General features: G+C 47.3%; 1 protein-coding gene across 1 annotated transcript; it reads left to right on the top strand.

Moving 5' to 3' along the window:
- The first annotated feature begins 355 nt into the window (after positions 1–355).
- Positions 356–15,454, top strand: MTURN (maturin, neural progenitor differentiation regulator homolog). The gene is made up of 3 exons (XM_082754793.1): positions 356–786; positions 5,934–6,056; positions 10,946–15,454. The coding sequence occupies exons 1-3, from the start codon at positions 625–627 to the stop codon at positions 11,054–11,056; spliced, it is 396 nt and encodes a 131-aa protein (XP_082610919.1). The 5' UTR covers positions 356–624; the 3' UTR covers positions 11,057–15,454.
- Positions 15,455–16,463: the final 1,009 nt, after the last annotated feature.

Genomic DNA, 16,463 nt, shown 5'->3' with positions numbered 1-16,463 from the left:
ACCTGCTGCTGGGACCAGGCTCCGTGCTGCCAGGTCACCTCCCCGAGCCCCAAAGCCACCCAGTGCTGCGGGGATTCCTTCTTCCTCGTGATGCAAACCCAAGGCCGCTCTGCAACGCACAGCTCAGCTCTCACATCCCGTACGCCTTGCCAGACGTGCAGACGGCCACCTGGGACCGGCGAGAGGTTGGCGAGGGGAACCCAACCTCATCGCCCAGGCTCCGAGGCTTCCCCACGTCACGGGACACGGGACGGGGACGGCCGGCGTGGCGTGGCAGCCACCAGCAACTCGCAGCCAGGAGCTCAGGCAGGACGCGCAGGAGGGGACCCTTTTAAAAGGCTTTCTCTTTAAAACACAGAAAGGGGAAGGAAAAAAAAAATAATTAAAAATCTGGAAAGACAGAAAAAAGAAAAGGAAAAGAGCGAGGAAGCGGCTTGCTGGGCGTCCTCCTCCCCCAAGCAGCGCTGCTTTTTGGGGGTACCCCCTCCCCTCCCCTAGGGTCTCGCTGCCTCCGGGGGCCACCCCGGTCCCCTCGGCCGGGGCGGGGGCGCGGCGGGGGCGGGGGCGCGGGGCGGGGGCGCGGCTCTGGTCGGCGGCGCTGCCGCTGCCGGGGGCTCGCCGGCGATGGCTTTCGAGGCGCTGGCGGAGGCTGCGGAGCGGTGGTGCGCCCGCACGCCCTTCCAGCTCATCGCCGCCGAGGAGACGGAGAGGCGCATGGACTTCTACGCCGAGCCCGGGGTCTCTTTCTACGTCCTCTGCCCGGAGGCCGCCTGCGGCGACAATTTCGTGAGTGACCCGCGGGGGCGCGGGGAGGGGGGGCTCGGGGAGCGAGATGGCACGGAGGGGAATGGGGAGACCCCCCCCCCTTCTCCTCAAGTCCTGCCGGCTTCGGGACGGGGATGTGCCGGGGGCTGGGGGTGGCCCCCGGAGGGCTGCGGGGCCCGGAGCCTCCCCTGCGCGCAGGGAGAGGCGCAAAATGGAGTCCGCGGCCGGTGCGGGGCGGCCCCGCGGGCAGGGACCAGCCATCGACCCCCCCTCCCCATCCCCGGACCCCTTTCTTCATCCCCGGACCCCCTTCTCCATCCCCGGACTCCCCTCTCCATCCCCGGCCCCCCCTTTTTCTTCTGCCCCCCATCCCCCGGGGGCGCGATGCTCCCCGCCTGGCCGCCGCTGCTGCTGCCTCCCCCCTCCCCGACCTCCCCCCCCGGGGGGCTGGGGGCTTGCAGGGCTGTCACGGCAAATGGAGAATGGGCAGGGATAAAATGGAGTCGGGATGACAGCAGGGCCCCCCCCCCCCTCCCCGCAGCTCCACACAGGGGCAAAAGGAGGGGGGGACCCGGCTGTCGCCCCCCCCAGTGGCAGGGGGCAGCGGGCAGGTGGCGGTGCCCTCCCTGCCGGGCTCCCGGAGGAGTTGAGCAGCAAGTTTGTGCCGAAGGAAGCAAGGGGGGGGCTCTCCTCCTTGTCCCCGTGGGCAGCAGGAGGGCAGCGGGTCCCAAAGTGGCCCCTCGCCACGGGGGCTGCAGGAGCAGGGCGCTGGTGAAGCGCTGCCGAAGGGTTTTCGTCCTCGGTGATGGTTGGGGCGTCGTGGCTCGCACCCCGCCTGCGGTGACTTCCATCCCTGGGCCCGCTCGAAATGTGCCTCATAATCCCCTTCGTGGCAGGTGAGAGGATAGAGGTTTGACAGCTGGGCTAACGGGAACAAAGAGTGGCAAAGGGATGACCCCGAGACCTCAAATCCCAGTGAGCGGGGACGTTCGTTTGTGTCGGGCTGAGTTAGGAAGGAAGGGATCCGCAGCTGCCTTACACATCTGCCCAGGGATACACGAGACCTTCAACCACAGGCCTGGATATGCCAAGGCGACACCTCAGGGCATGGGGGACAGCCCAGCACCCACATCCCTGCACCAAACCCCATGCTCATTCCCTTCTGGAGATGCCCCTGCCCAGACAGAGCCATGCCTGCTGGACCCTCAGGCAGGGATGCGCGTGAAGCCAGCTGCAGGGCACGGCTGAGGTTGTTGTTGGCTGCTAATGGTGTTGGAACCTGCAAAGCAAGCTTGTTATTTTTCTTAGACGTGCCTTGTTTCATCCTATACTGCTCGGTAATTGAGAGAACCCTCTCAAAACAAAACCTAGTCAGCTAAAAAAAAACAACCCAAAGCTCAAGCAGTCTCAGACCCTGCTCCCCTGCTTCCATCACAGGCCAATTTCTGTGGGTTTGCAACCATGTTTTCTCTTTTTTTTGTTTGGCAAATATTTTCATTCCAGGGTTGCTGTGGGATGGACTCCCCACCCAAAGCCACCAGTAATAAAACTGAGTAGAGGGGCCAAATTCTGCCATTTTTGGCGTTATTATTTGAGGCACTTTTCTCTAGTGATTAGGCTTTGAAGATAGGCAGGTAGGTGTCGTTCTTAATTCTTTTCCTCTTGATGGTGTCTCTAATGCGATTTAGAACCACTAATGAACTGGTTCACCAGCATCATCTTTTCTGCTCCTGGTGCACGGTGAGGCTTCATTTATGGTCCCAGCTTGGCTGTCTTGTTTTATGCAGTCATTTTCTTTCTCTTTTTTATTTTTTATTTCCTTAGAAGGTAAGTTTACTTTCTCTACATGCAATTACAGGCTAAAGTTTATTTTAAGGAGACTTAATGCAAGCCAAGGGACTGATTCTCCTTTGCACTTGAGCCTCGTTTTGTGGCCCTGGTAACATGGAGGAGAGTGAAGGTAAAAGGAAATGTAACTACAGTTCACAGTGGCACGCTTTATGGTCTTTTTGCACCCTGTAACTCTTATAAAGGAGCCTCACATTTAATAAGCATCTGGTGCCTGGTACCCTTGTTCTCTTTCTTTATGTCCTATTTCATAATAATGTGACTTAAAAAAACTATGTAGGAGGTGCCAGAGAAGTCCATGATAACTCCCTCGTAAGGAGGAAATGATGAGCATGGTGAGTTTAAAAGGGAGGAGGAGAAAGACCGAGAAAGCTTGCCAAGAAGTAACCTGGGAGATAAAAACTGATTTTTGTATAATACCAGAGATTCCAGATCACAACAGCCATAATATTGATTTCCTGAGAAGGTGTCTTTGGGCCAGGTCTTTTAACATGTAGAAGACCCGTCTAGATGCCTACTGCCATTTTCAGCACCACCTGGACACTAAAACTCAGTATTTTGGATAGCTGAATTATGTACAGGTTAGATCCTGAGGTTCATGGAGGTTCGTAATCCCAAAGGATTAATTGGATCTGTATAGCCATAGCCAGTGAGGGTTGAGGTGCTGTTCCTTACAGCCCATCATTTGTTTTGTCACCTTGTTATTGCTAGTATTCAGAGTGAGCAATAAAGCAAATAAAAATACTATGCCACCTTGTTGCAAGATTTCCTGCAAAATAGTTTCTAACAGAGGTCGTGAATCTGAATACTCACCATTAAAAAATAATAATAATAAAAAATAAGGCTTTGCTGGCGTGTTCCACAGGCTAGAACAAGGCGGTCCAGCATCACTGAATCATCCAAGGACACGAGGGGAAACAAGCCCCTCGAGCTGCAGCTCCGTGGATAACCTCAGCTCTGCGCTGTGCACGGCTGCTGAACGGAGTAACTCAGCCACAACCCTGGGTCAGCCGAGGTGGATGCTGGTGGCTGGGTGTGCTTTTGTAGTGACACAAAGCAACCGTGAGCAAAACAGGGCAAGCTTGGAAAACGCATACTCTAGTGATGAGGTTAATATGTTTTTTTTTTTAATTGCACAGCCACGGACGAGTGCTGTGGTCCACCAGAGTGCCAGCAGCCTGCTGCAAAGAGGTTCTCAGGCGCCAGGGTTTTTCCAGGAAAAGCATCTCCGTACGTGCAGTCTCACTGCCTGCTCTGGCTTTCTAAGCAGGAGCTGAATCCTCAAATTGTTTTCCTTGTTTGATTTCGAGCAGCCAAAATTCCTTTTGCAGCTCCTGTGCTGCCTCGGGGCAGCACTGAACGTCCACGGAGATCTGAAGATGCAGCTGAATTTATAGGTGTTATAACACCAGCCATTATTGCGGGTGAGGTGTTTCCTTGGGGGGAGGAGATGTGGTCAAGCCATTCAGGGGCTGATTTTCATTTGTAAGGAAGCTCCCTCCCCCGTGTATAGCTCTGATAGTCGAAGGAGGCCACAATTTACACAAGAATCAGGATGTTAACACTCGTGGTCATTTCATACATATAAACAATTAAAGCAGGATTAGCATGAGTCATGAATTGCCAATCTGGAACATCCAGCCCTCAAGTTTGGCACAAGGACTAGAAGTAATAAAAAGGTTATTGCTAACCCTGCTTATTAAGAGATCATGGGCCAGACCTCCACAATTTTGAGGCTGTTCTTACAACGCTGCGATTTTGAAGAGAGTTCATCTGGTATTTTGAAGAGGGTTCATTTGAGTCCATTTGATGTATCTTCTGCCTTTTTAGGCCATAAAAATCATGAAGCCAGATTTATTTGTTTTTTTAAAAGAGAAGCTGAGATTTGGTTATCTATTTATAGGATTCCGAGGCCCATGGCTGTAAGATGGCATGAAATACCATGAGACTTGTGGTATGTGTCTTTCAGAGCTGGCAAAGCTGTAAAGAACCTGATTGATTGCCAGGCTGGTAAGAGATTACTCTGGGTACATGGAAAGAGCAGGACCTACTTGGGAAGACAGGGCTTTTTCTGAGCAAAACATTTTGCTATGGTTATGCTTGCAAATGCAACAAGCAGCAAAGAAAATGCAGGTTCAGTGAGGTGAGTAGCGCATCAGTGACAGTTTTTTGTCTTAAAGACACAACTTAGGTGGTATTAAGTAGTGTTTCCTTTAGCCAGATGTAAAACTGCACCCCTGGCAGGTGTTCACCACGGAACAGGCAGGCAACGTGGAAGCCTTATGTTGGGGATGGAAATGTCTGTTATTCTTGCTCTTTCCCTGAATGTTAGTTAAGCTGCAGGGTAACCCACCCCTGTCCCCGCTGAAGCATAACTTGCTGTTTATAGCACAGTAAAAAGCTGCACAGCACTTTGGGGAAAAGAATTGCCGTGCAAAAATAGAGGTATAAGAGTCTCTAACCATTCTTGCAGCATTAGGCTTCCCTGTTTAGCAGGCTGTCTGAGACAGTCCTGTGCACCACGTCTCCAAAAAGAAGGTCTTTAAAAGCGCATGTTAAATTGTGCTGCACGAAGCAGTGTTATCTGAGTGCTTCCTCCATTGCTCACCAGCTCCCTGTTTCAAACAACATCGTACCAGCAGAAGAAGCATCATTTTGGAGAGAGGCTTCCCAGAGCCAGGCTGGGGAAATGGCCTCTCTCAAGCAAGAGCAAGATGAGAGGAAATATCCCAAATGGGTTTACTTGTGGCTGCCAAGGTCTAGGAGGAGCAAACCTCAAAACAGAGAGAGGAAGGGAGGGAAGTGTGAAGTGTCCGGATGTTGTGGGTGCCCAAACATCTCTCCTTGGCTCTGTGTCCAGTCCATGGTTTTATTTTGCATCTTGTTTTCTTCTGCATCATCGACAGAGTTAGACACCAAATTCCACCTCCAGGGTCACATAGCGCTTGCACCAACACCCGGAGGACAAAGAGCTGCTTTAGCTCTTCCTGAGGGCTTTATGGCAGCAGATGATGCAGAAGGAAAGAAAACCCAGTGTGACTTCCAGGTCTAAGCAGGGCTAGTATCAAACAAAAACACCTCTACTTGTAAAACGTGCGTGTGATTTCCCTCCCTGCCTTCTGTTTCGTGGTGTCAGTAACATCAAAGTTCCTCCTCAGAAGCTTGGCCTCTGAAACAGCCCACAGTGCGAGTCCAAACCAAGGGGGGCCCAGTGTACTTTGGCAGATGTTTACAACCTGTCACCTTATAAAACCATGTGGAGAGGTCAGCGTGGGTTCCTGTTAACACCTTCTCTTTCTTGTGTTGCTGTTGGCTTCCAGCACGTGTGGAGCGAAAGCGAGGACTGCTTACCTTTCCTGCAGCTCGCACAGGACTACATCTCCTCCTGTGGGAAAAAGACGCTCCATGAAATACTGGAAAAAGTCTTCAAGTCCTTCAGACCCGTAAGCGCTTCTTATTTACTTCTAAATTTCAGTTGTCTGTGACTGTCGGTACAGTAGTAGTGGATGGGGCAAAGCAGTTCTTCTCCTTACTTCTCCAGTCAGTGCCCATGTGCAGGGGTGTTAGCACATCAGTCTCTATCAGGCATTTGCAGATTGCTTCTCAGAAGCCATCTGCCTTCTTATTTCCAGCTGTGAATGTGAGAGAATGAGATGCCTGCGTGGGGTGGGAAGCCAACTGGTGCTGCAGCCGGTGGCATGCAGTCTCTGCATGGGGATGGCATCACTGCCTCCCAGGAACGGGGCACGAGTCAGGCACTTTGCACCGGAGTGATTTCCCGGTACTGTAAGTTGGGAATTTTGCAAGGACACCAGTGATGGTTCAGCTTTTGCTCTTAGGATGGCTGCCACTTGATACTTGCTAACGCCATTTTAGTCAAAGCTTGGGAAGAGGCCGGAGCCAGAGCTGGGTTTGGTGCGGAGGGAGGCTTATATTCTTGTCTTTCACTAGTTTGTGGCTGCTCAGCTTTCTCTGTCCTTGTTTGACACTAAGATTTGGGTGGAAGCCTGTTTTTTGTCAGGGTGAGGTGACTTTGTTGGGCTGGCTGTTGTGCTCCATCTGGTTTGCCAAACCCTCCTCTTGCACAGCCTCTCCTTTGGGAAGGACGACTCAAATGCAATAATTACAGTAAATTCAGCAGTCAGATACAATAACTGAAGCTTGACTGCTGGTAACTCACTGATCTTGACATGACCTGGGCTGAACGGACAGGCTGGTGCAGAGGAGAGAGGAGCTTCATCGCTAGGCCCATGCTTCATCCCTGCATCTCCCTTGGTGTCTGTGGCAAAGCTGACCAAAAACTTAAGTGAACATGCAGACAGCTTCCCCTCCTCTGTTTTTCTGGCTGACTAATCACGAAGACTGAAAATTTATCCCAAGTATTTGGAGCGAAAGGGAGTGGTGATATGAAAACACTGGGCCTCCCCACGTTGCACCCTTGCGTTGCCGTGGAAAGCCACAGCTGGTCGACATGAAAGAGCATAATTTAAAAAAATCCTCTGAGAGACTGGAAATAAATAGAACAGATGCACACTTTTCTTAGAAAAATCTGGAAATCTGATCCTTCAGAACAGCTGCTTGTAATTGTGAAAACATACAAAAATATAAATATGTTTCCCAGAACAATATTCGGCTCATGGATCTTCATAGCTGTTTTCTCCCCCTCTGAAAAGCTGTGTCTTTGAGGAGAGACTTCCATTGGTCTAAGTAAAGAGGACTTCAAAAAGACTTAATTAAATTGGTACAGATCAGTTACTTCATTTTAAACCGCATTTATTTCAGTGTAGCTTATGTTGCTGAGAAATTGGCTTCAGTCAAACCAAGTTAAGCTACTTCAGGATAAAAGGGTTCAAAGCCAGGGGAACCATTATGCTAATTCAGTCTGGGCGCTTCGTTAACATGTCAGATTTTACCCGATGACTCCTGTAACCAAGCACACAGGCTGTGGTTGAGCTGGAACATATCTTTACCAGAGACATCCAGTCTGGATGTGAAGGCCTCAGATGATTTCAAGGGTACAATACTACTGGGCACAAATCATTAGTTACACTCTTCTGAAAAAAAAAATCTTTTATTTATAATTTTATTTATAATTTTTCTAGTTTTGCTTCTAGTCTGTTGAATTTCGTTGTGTTTTTGTCTGCTCAAGAATAACATCCTCAGTTACCAGAGCCCTCCTGCAGACTGCAAAGTTCCGCTTCATTTTCTTTTTGAGGTACCACAAAGATAGTGTATGAGATTCTCCTTTGACTTAGTACCAAGGGGTTTGCATTGGTTGTAACGAAGCTGGTTTTATCATTCAGTGAATAGTTGTGTGTTGACAAGTCTAATGAGAAATGTATTGACATTTTTCCTGTCTTGTAATTATTAAAAACAGCACACACATGGTAGGATAGATTTTAAGAAGTGAGGAATAGTACAGTAGGTATATGGAAACTGTTATTTTACACCATTTTTCAGTTTTATTTTTTTACACCATTTTTTCAGTTTTTTTTCAGGTTTATTTTTCAGTGTGGTTGTATGCCAGCTTTTGGTAAGAGGCATTGCCACACTGGTTTCACGAGTCTGTGCCTTTAAAAGTACTAGGTTATTTGTATCAGGGCACTTTGAAAGAGTTAAGAAAGACATAAAAATAAAAAAATGCCTGAGGGAAATGGCACTAACCTGAAGAGTTTGCAGAGAACCAGAAAGTGAGTCATAAAACTTAGCAGGATTCCTGCACTGAGCTTACCGCTGGTCTAAAAGCCTGCGTCCAAAGTGGGGAGTCTGCAGCGTAAAAGCCATTTACCCCAAGTTCGTTGGATTTGTATATGTCCCATTGGCCTCCCTGTACTTCCAAAAAATACCTAGCAGATGGGTATTTTGGCCAGCAGGAATAAGGAGATGTAGTTCACGCTGTGCAGCTACTGGTTGTCCTTCTTCCCTCCTCACCACCCTTCTGTTGTCCTTCTCCCCATGTCCCCACCTGACAGTTTTGTTCTCTTTGCCTATTTGGCTAATGGATCAGCTCTCTCTTTTCCACACCTTTTTTTTTTTTTTCTTTTTTCTTTCAATTAAAGTCCTTCCCAGTCCGCCATAGAGATGATACTTTAGTGAACGAAGTAGATATGGACTAGAAGCAGACATGAGAGTTGGTCTGGGGTCAGCTCACACCTTCATCATCTTATCTTGTCCCCAACTTTTACTTTACCTCCTCCTGTTTTGACCAAATTTGTTTGTAGAGCTCTCTTTACCTGATCCTTCCTCCTTGGGGTCAAGATCTTGGCTGATTTGCCACTGCAGTGCAGAGACCAGTAAGTGTTTAAGGGTGGTGAGGGACAGCAGAGGTGCCAGGTGTCCTTGAAAATCCTACCTCGAAAGCATCCACGAGAGAGCAAAACTGTGCCTCCCTTGGAGGAGCATCCCATCCTGTCCCCATCCTTCCTACCCTCAGTAAAACTTAACTGAGGTGGGTGGTGGCTTTGATCCTGATGTTCACCATGCCAGGGAGGGGAGAGCTGGGTGTCCTGAGGGTGAAACTAAGGGGGATGTGTGAAAAACGGAGACCTGTAGGCTTGAGAGCCTTTTTGGTTCTTGCGGTGTATGTTGTGGATTTTATTATTTTTTTTGTGCTAGTTTTGCACATAAAAGGCTTCCAGCATCCCGTAAAATGAAAATGGGGCTCTCAATCCTGTGGCTCATTTCCCTGCAAATGAGGGAGGAATTATTAGTGGAGCTGGGCAAAAAAAAAATGTGATCAAAGCTCTTTCTGCCGGTTGATGTAAACGGAGCAGTACGACACACAAATCTAATTTGAATACACCAAATCAGTTGAGCGACGATAATACTGAGGGAAAAAAGAGAGAAGTCTAGAGGCCTTGCTTTTACATTTTAAAAACTGTTTTAATTTTAGCTTAAAAATGAAAGAAAGCCCCCACATCCTGAAAATGAACCGTGTCATTTCGCGTTCACATTCTGCAGTTCAACATAGGATTTGAAAAATACGTATGCATGGGAGTATTTTTTTCTGTTTGTTCTGCTCAGAAGACAAGAACGCTTCAGCTGGGGTCTCTGTAAGTATTTTTAAAATGCGAAGGAGGGATGTAGTCAGCAAATTCTCCTTCCATTTTGCTGCTGAGAAACCCTGCAACTAAAAAAATGTTTTTCTCACAGTGACGGTGAAGAATACATGGACCTGGAAGCTAATTCTCTGTAATTGTCCACCAAATCATTTTGAAGGTTAATCGTGGACTAAATTAGTGTAGATCCCTAAAAATCTGCCTCGTCACAACCATCTGATTTTTATACTACCACCGAGCAAGCATCACTCGTGATTTTTCTGGTTTTGTCTCCTTTGAGAGATAGCAGCTGTGTCGCACTCCAAACAGGGTGTTGCACACACGTGTCTGTGCTGCTCCTCCAGCCCTGGCAAGCTAAATACGCAGTATTCCCAGTAATGACTGGCATGTGGTTTTGCTTTGCGGATATTAGCAGCTGGTAGTATAGGATTCTAATACGAGATTTCCAGAGCAGATCCATTATTTTGGTTATCGTTTGGTTTATCTGTCTTCTTGACTTCTGTTGGCTTGGCAGCCTTTTGGAAGAGATGGGAAAAGTTCAAGCACTGTTATTTGCTCCTTCTCCTGTGGCAAGCAAATGCCATGGCAGTGATCTGAGCTGTCAGATGGAGGCATCCAAACATCCTCCAAGGAAAATGAACTGGCAGTTCTTCAGAAGCCCAAATCTAATTTGCAGAAATTTAAAGGGATTTGGGCAACTTTCAGTTGAGCACACAGTATTTGTTACGGAGGTTGCTTCACCCGGCAAGCAAGCAAGTCTTCATCTAGTGTGGTGGAGTGAAGAGTTCAGGAAAAAGCAGCTAACGTGGTGGGATCCTTGGGGTTTTAGGGACACCGCCTACTCCCCACTAGCCAGTTCTGCATGAGGATGCTTTAATTTTTGCCCTGTGGATGGTTACAGAACACAATCTTAAATCAAGTTAACTACTGCTACACTATAATCATGGTTTGTTCTGAAGTTAAACCACTGCCAGGTCTAAACACTCAAAAAATTGTGATATGACCTCAGGGACAAAGGCAGAGCTTTTCGAAAGCGCTTTGCTTTGGTTTTATTTATCTTCTGGTCTCTGAGCACTTAATTTGGTGTGAGGATGCATTTTCAAACCTTTCTCTATCACATGAGGGAGAGAAAGGGAGTCGAGATTGTTATGTAATGCTGTTATTCTAGGATTTGAGGTTTCCAAGAAGTGACATCTAGGTATTGTGGGAAGATTTAAAGCGAAACTGCACGAGTGGGTAACTCACTGTTACATGGTCTTTTCTCTTCTTTGTAGCTTCTTGGGCTTCCAGATGTTGACGATGATGCATTTGAAGAATATAACGCAGATGTGGAAGAAGAGGAACCAGAAGCCGATCACCAACAAATGGGTGTCAGTCAGCAGTAATTTGCAGAGAAGCTGAAAAATGGGGAATCTTTTGGTACCAGGTGGGATCAGGTGGTCCCACACTAGCCTGTTCGATTTAGCACATGACATGGGGATATCTGGCTCCCAGGATAAAAGTTTTCCTCTTTTTTTTTTTTTTTTTTAAAGAAATAATAATAATCTGTGATGAGCTTTGCTAAGAAGCGACCTGAATTTTGCTCCTGCTTCAGTGGGGTTTCTATGGAGTTGTCTTGGTAGCATTCTGCCATTGCCAGTCTAGAAGTAGTTTCGTTGCTGACTGTCTCCTTGATTTGTGCTCGAGAGTAACATTCACTGACACGAATGTAGGGTACTTTGAATGTAGGAACCATGGGGCTGGGGTACCGAGTACTCACACGTAACCTCTCAGGGGAAGTCTGTGCAGAGAGTAGATGCAAGCCTCACTTTTAGTTTGACAGCTTTGTTTTTTGACTCTACTACCAGACAGAACGCCAAATTTTGAGAGGTTTCTCCTGAAAAAAGCACACATTAGTTTAACAGTGGTCAGTACTGCAGAAGTGCTCGTGAAGGCTTGACAAAAATGATGGGAAGTGGGAAATCCAAGGGAGTATTTGTGTCAGACGTGTTAATGTCATTTTACTGACACCTGAGTTTACAAGAGATTGGATTAATAACTGGGAGTAATTAGAGCTGTGGTATCAACAGTACACATCATAATGAACCTGGGTAGTCTCACACCATATAATCCAAAGCCAAATACTGTTTTTATACAAATTCAATCAATTAAATCAGCCATTGCATATCCCACTTCTGCATTAAAACCAACTCTAAGCTTCATGGTTTTTAAATAACCGGTTAATTATTATGTCAATCTTGCAGCATTGTCAATTGAAGTGCAACTTAACTTGGAAGCCATAAGGGTATAAACCAGCATCTGGCTCTTAACGTTATGCTGGACTTTTTCCTCACGCTGGGCCTTTGAGCTGATCTGGGCATTTCCACCTCTGCGGAGGGGAGCTAAAATACTACCCAAGCAGGAAGGCCCCTCGTATTTTGTACCTACTTTGCATGGGGTTAAGTGGCTCCAATGAGTGCCAGACTGTGAAGATGCAGGGTCTCTTATTTACATGCCTTTTGTACCGAAAATATAAGAAGCAAAGCGATTCTGTTGTAAGACAGATATTTTCCGTGATAGATCAAAATGTTTCTAAATTAATTCCTTCTTTTTTTTTTTTTTCCATTTTTTAATGGCAAAATGAAGGCCACACGGTTCAAGAGCCCTTTTATACAGAATTAGCTTTATAAAATCAAAAAGTGAGTGAAGAGAAAATGCTTGGACAACTCCCAGAAACAACTCATGCCATTTTGAAAACCCTGTTGGTAGCAACAGCTCCTTGTCCATAGACTTTTTAAAGACTTCTTTTTTTCAAAGTTACTTAAGAGAGTAAGTTTTCTTGGGGGTTTACATTTCTGATGATGGGTTGAGAGATGCATAGCTCTTGATTTTTCCAATCTGGGGCAAAGACCTTCCATAGCCAGGATGGTGTGCGGTACCTGATTACACACAGAAGTGTCTGCAATGCTTTAAAAGTCCAAGTTTAAAAATATTATAAAAAAAAAAAAAAGTGGAAGAGAAACAGAGCTTAATGAAACTTTGTACATTCTTTCGGCATGCAGGCATAAACATGATAGTTGCAACACGTTTTCTATGGACTAGTGACGTGAGAACTGTGGCAGTTCATTGTATAGCACTGTACAGCAGCAATAGGCTTTTCGCTTACGGAAATAAAGTGCAAGAACAGTGGTTTCCATCCCTGCTTTAAATCCCTACGTTTCTGTTCCTCTCCATCTCAAAAAGATGCCATAACCTTAAGAACCTTGCTTCGGGAGAAGCTTTCTCTTTGTAGCATCCAGTCCTCCAGCTGTGGCTCGTGCAAATGGAAGCGAATGGGGCCGGCTTTCCCCTGCTGCAATGCCAAGCAAGAAATAATTTACAGTAGCACAAGCTATCGATTGAATTGTTAATGAGTGGTTGAGCATTAATATGGTTGTATGCAAACATAAAGCTGTAAATTATGTAGATACATTATTTCCTGCATCCACTAACTCACTTTTTTTGTTGGAATGCCATATGCCGTTGGAGTGACCTCTGCACCAGAATGCAAGTGCGTGGTAGCTGGGGACCCTCCTGCAGCTCCCAGCCCTGCAAAATCCCCACTGCAGCCAGCAAGATTTCGTTGAAGCAAAACTCCAGAGGGTGCACGAGGCTCGGCCCTGCAGAGAGCTGCACGCTCGTGTCCCCTGTCACGCTGCTGGGAGCCGAATGTGTGGGACCCCCACCGCCGAACTGAAGCACTACCAGGCAGCACTAACAATAAACTGGAATTTTATACGTAGAAAACGTAATTGACGTGTGTATTAAATGTGAATGAGCATTAATATAGAATGTATTTTATCAAAAAATATTGATTGCTTACTTTGACCAAATACATTTCTGTATTACCATGTTACTTGTTCCATACTTAACCAAACGACACAGGAGATGCGGAGCTGGCTTCATTGTATCACAAAGTGTTTATATATTTTATTTGTATTTTATTTTTTCCTCACTGCCCCCTGTATTTTGAGGTTAGTAGCCTTTCGATAATTAACCAGGGGCAGCATGACCCCTGGCTGGGCTGCCAGACCGAGGTACTGGATTTGTGAACACGTGCGTGAATGCTCATGCATCTAGGGGCTTGGTGAGAAAATGTGGGCAGCTCTGCCACTGCCTTGCTCTGAGCTTTGGGCACATCTCAGCAGCTGGGCCTCCGTGAAATCCAGGAGGAGCAGAGGAGCTTCTTTGAAAGTCCCACCAGCAGGGCAGCCCTTTGTAAAAGGGGCTGTTCGTATTATTTGCCCACCAGTGAATGCATCACTTTTAGATCTGTGGGTGAGAAGAGGTACACTGAGCACAGCCAGCACAGTGCAGCCTGCGGGCTCAGAAAAACGAGGGATGCCAGGGGGAAGAGCAGACCTCCAAGATGTGACAGCTGGTCTGGGGAGCAGGGAAAAGCATGGAAAAGTGCCCTTTCAGGGAGGTGCTGAGATTTCTGAGAGCACCCCGATGACCCTGCCAAGTATCCACTTATTGAACCTCTGCAGTGTGTAAGAAAGCTGTTCTGGATGTTACAAGTCGTTTTTCTATGTTAGCATCCTGCCTGAGGAATGCATTGGCATGGTGATGGAGGAAGGGGTGGAGAAAAGGCAAAATGAAAAGCCTCCTCCTCTCTTCCCTAGCGTTATTATTTATGATACCGTGTGGGTAGGTGGGAGCAACAGGCAGGGAGCAGGAAGCTGCTTCATAAAACGCACAGTAAAAAAAAAGAAACTCTTAGAAGGATTTGCTCATGATGGTAGCCAATTTAAGAGAAAATGTTGGCAAAATGTCTCCTGACAGAGATGCAAGGAATAAGGCACCCCTGAGCGTGATGGCCTGAACCCGACTGGGCTTCTCCAGCCCCACCTCCTGCTGTGGGCCATTTCCCTCTGCACAGTGCCTGCCTTTGGAAGATACGTGCCTCTGGAAATGCCACTCGGGATGGGAACAGGCAAAGATAGTTCTCCTACATCAGCGACCTGACCACACCAGCTGCTGCGTTTCGGTGCTGTGCCACCCATAAGGTGTGCTGAGCGAGACTTGGTTGCGTGGTTGGTATCTGATGTGGAAGGAGACCTGTTCGCTCACCTACAGCCACCCCTTCAGTGTGCCGAGTGATCATTTAGAGGCTGTAGGTTTGGCTTTTTTCTCATTGCTAGGTTGTTTTACGGAAGGAAATCCCTAAAGGTGCATCCGTGTTATTACAAAGCCCAGTTTCCACAGAGCCACGTAACACTGCTCAGTCTGTACGAGCCTGGTCAGAAAAGCACAGATGAACAAAGAGGGAGTTCATTTGTCCAAAGAAACCTTTCTGAATGAATTAACTAGACTACTATAGAGTTTTCTGGTTTCATGTGAAATACATTGAACTTTGAAATTCCCTTTCTGTGCTGACCTGCTGCTGCTTATGTGGGCAAAGATCTGTGGCAGCCCTCCATGATAGGATAGCTGCTTGTGTTTTCAGGGGTGGTGGTGGAAACACCAGCTCTGGATTTCAGTCAATACCATTTTTTCTGTTGTCAAGATTTCCTTTACTGATGCCGGGATCAGTCAGAGCTCAGCCCGTCGAGCAGAAATGGTGTTGTGCCACACCAGGCAAAGACTGCCCTTTGTGTGCTTTCCACCATTTGTTTTCTGGCTGGAAGATCTCTGTCTCTCTGGGACTACAAAACTGTGAAACGGGTTGCCAAAGGATGTTGCCCTTTTGTTCAACGCTTTAAAAGGTGTAAGCCTCCAGTGGAGCCCTGCATATTTTTCTGTTCCTCCTCCCGCTCCCACCACCGAGGCACCAAATCCAACAGTGTAGTTACACCAGAAGCTTGCCATTAAAGAGCTTACCAAATGCTGACGACTGATGGAGTCTTTTCTCTGTGAGCAAAATGAATTAAACAGGGGTTCTGGCAGGATAAAGTGTAGCTAAAATGTCTGTGGTGAAGGGAACGAGAGGCTTATATTCCTCAAGCAGTGTCAGAGCAGGGTGGGATAAACCCAGTGTTTGCGGGTGTAAGGAGGAGGAAATGATTCCATCTGAGCTTTGGGTATGGCAGAATAATCCATGCTTTGCAGGGCAGGATCCAGGAGGGCCAGGTCTTTCCATTCAGTGCAGTCTGGGGCAGTGGATTTGCTGTTGGAACAGGGGAATTAGCGGTAATATTTGTGGATAAGCAAGTATTTCAGACCTCCCAGGCCCTGTTTCTGTTTTGCACAGATTAGGGAGACATCTGTTCTAATTAAGAGACACGTAACAATGTTGAAATGAAAATTGGTGGTTCTGCTCAATTCATTTGTCTCTTTTGCTTAAACACCACACTTTTAATTGTCACCGTGACATCTCCTCACTCTGATTTAGTTGAAGGAACGCTGCCAGTCGCTGCCTTTTGTCATGAGCCTCTGTCGGTGGGTTGAAGAACATTTTCCAACCCGTGGAAGAGCGAATTCTTTAACCGAGCACTTCATGTTTCATTTTTTTTTGGCAATTTAAATGGCATGAACATGCTGTAGGAGGACTGTGGCAGTGATATACCCTGTGGTGGCTCTGTGCCCTCAGCAGCAGCTCTGAAGCCATTCCTGATGGGGTGCCTGCCAGGACTAACCCCCTTCTGTTGGTAAACAGTCCCAGCAGCACAAGCCCCACAGCCTTTTGAGGGACACCTGGGGACAGTGGAAGCCACTGTGGCAATTGGGCTTTGACTACTGCCCTCCTGCAGATAGAGCTCTCTCATGGAAGAGGCGATGGAGCCAGCCTGCCTTCAGCTATGTGGAGCCCCCTGCTCAGGCCTGCTGGATGGA

The sequence above is a fragment of the Aythya marila genome (assembly GCF_965140915.1).
Source record: "Aythya marila genome assembly, chromosome: 2".
Taxonomy (NCBI): Eukaryota; Metazoa; Chordata; class Aves; order Anseriformes; family Anatidae; genus Aythya; species Aythya marila.
This window is presented reverse-complemented; position numbering and strand designations above follow the sequence as displayed.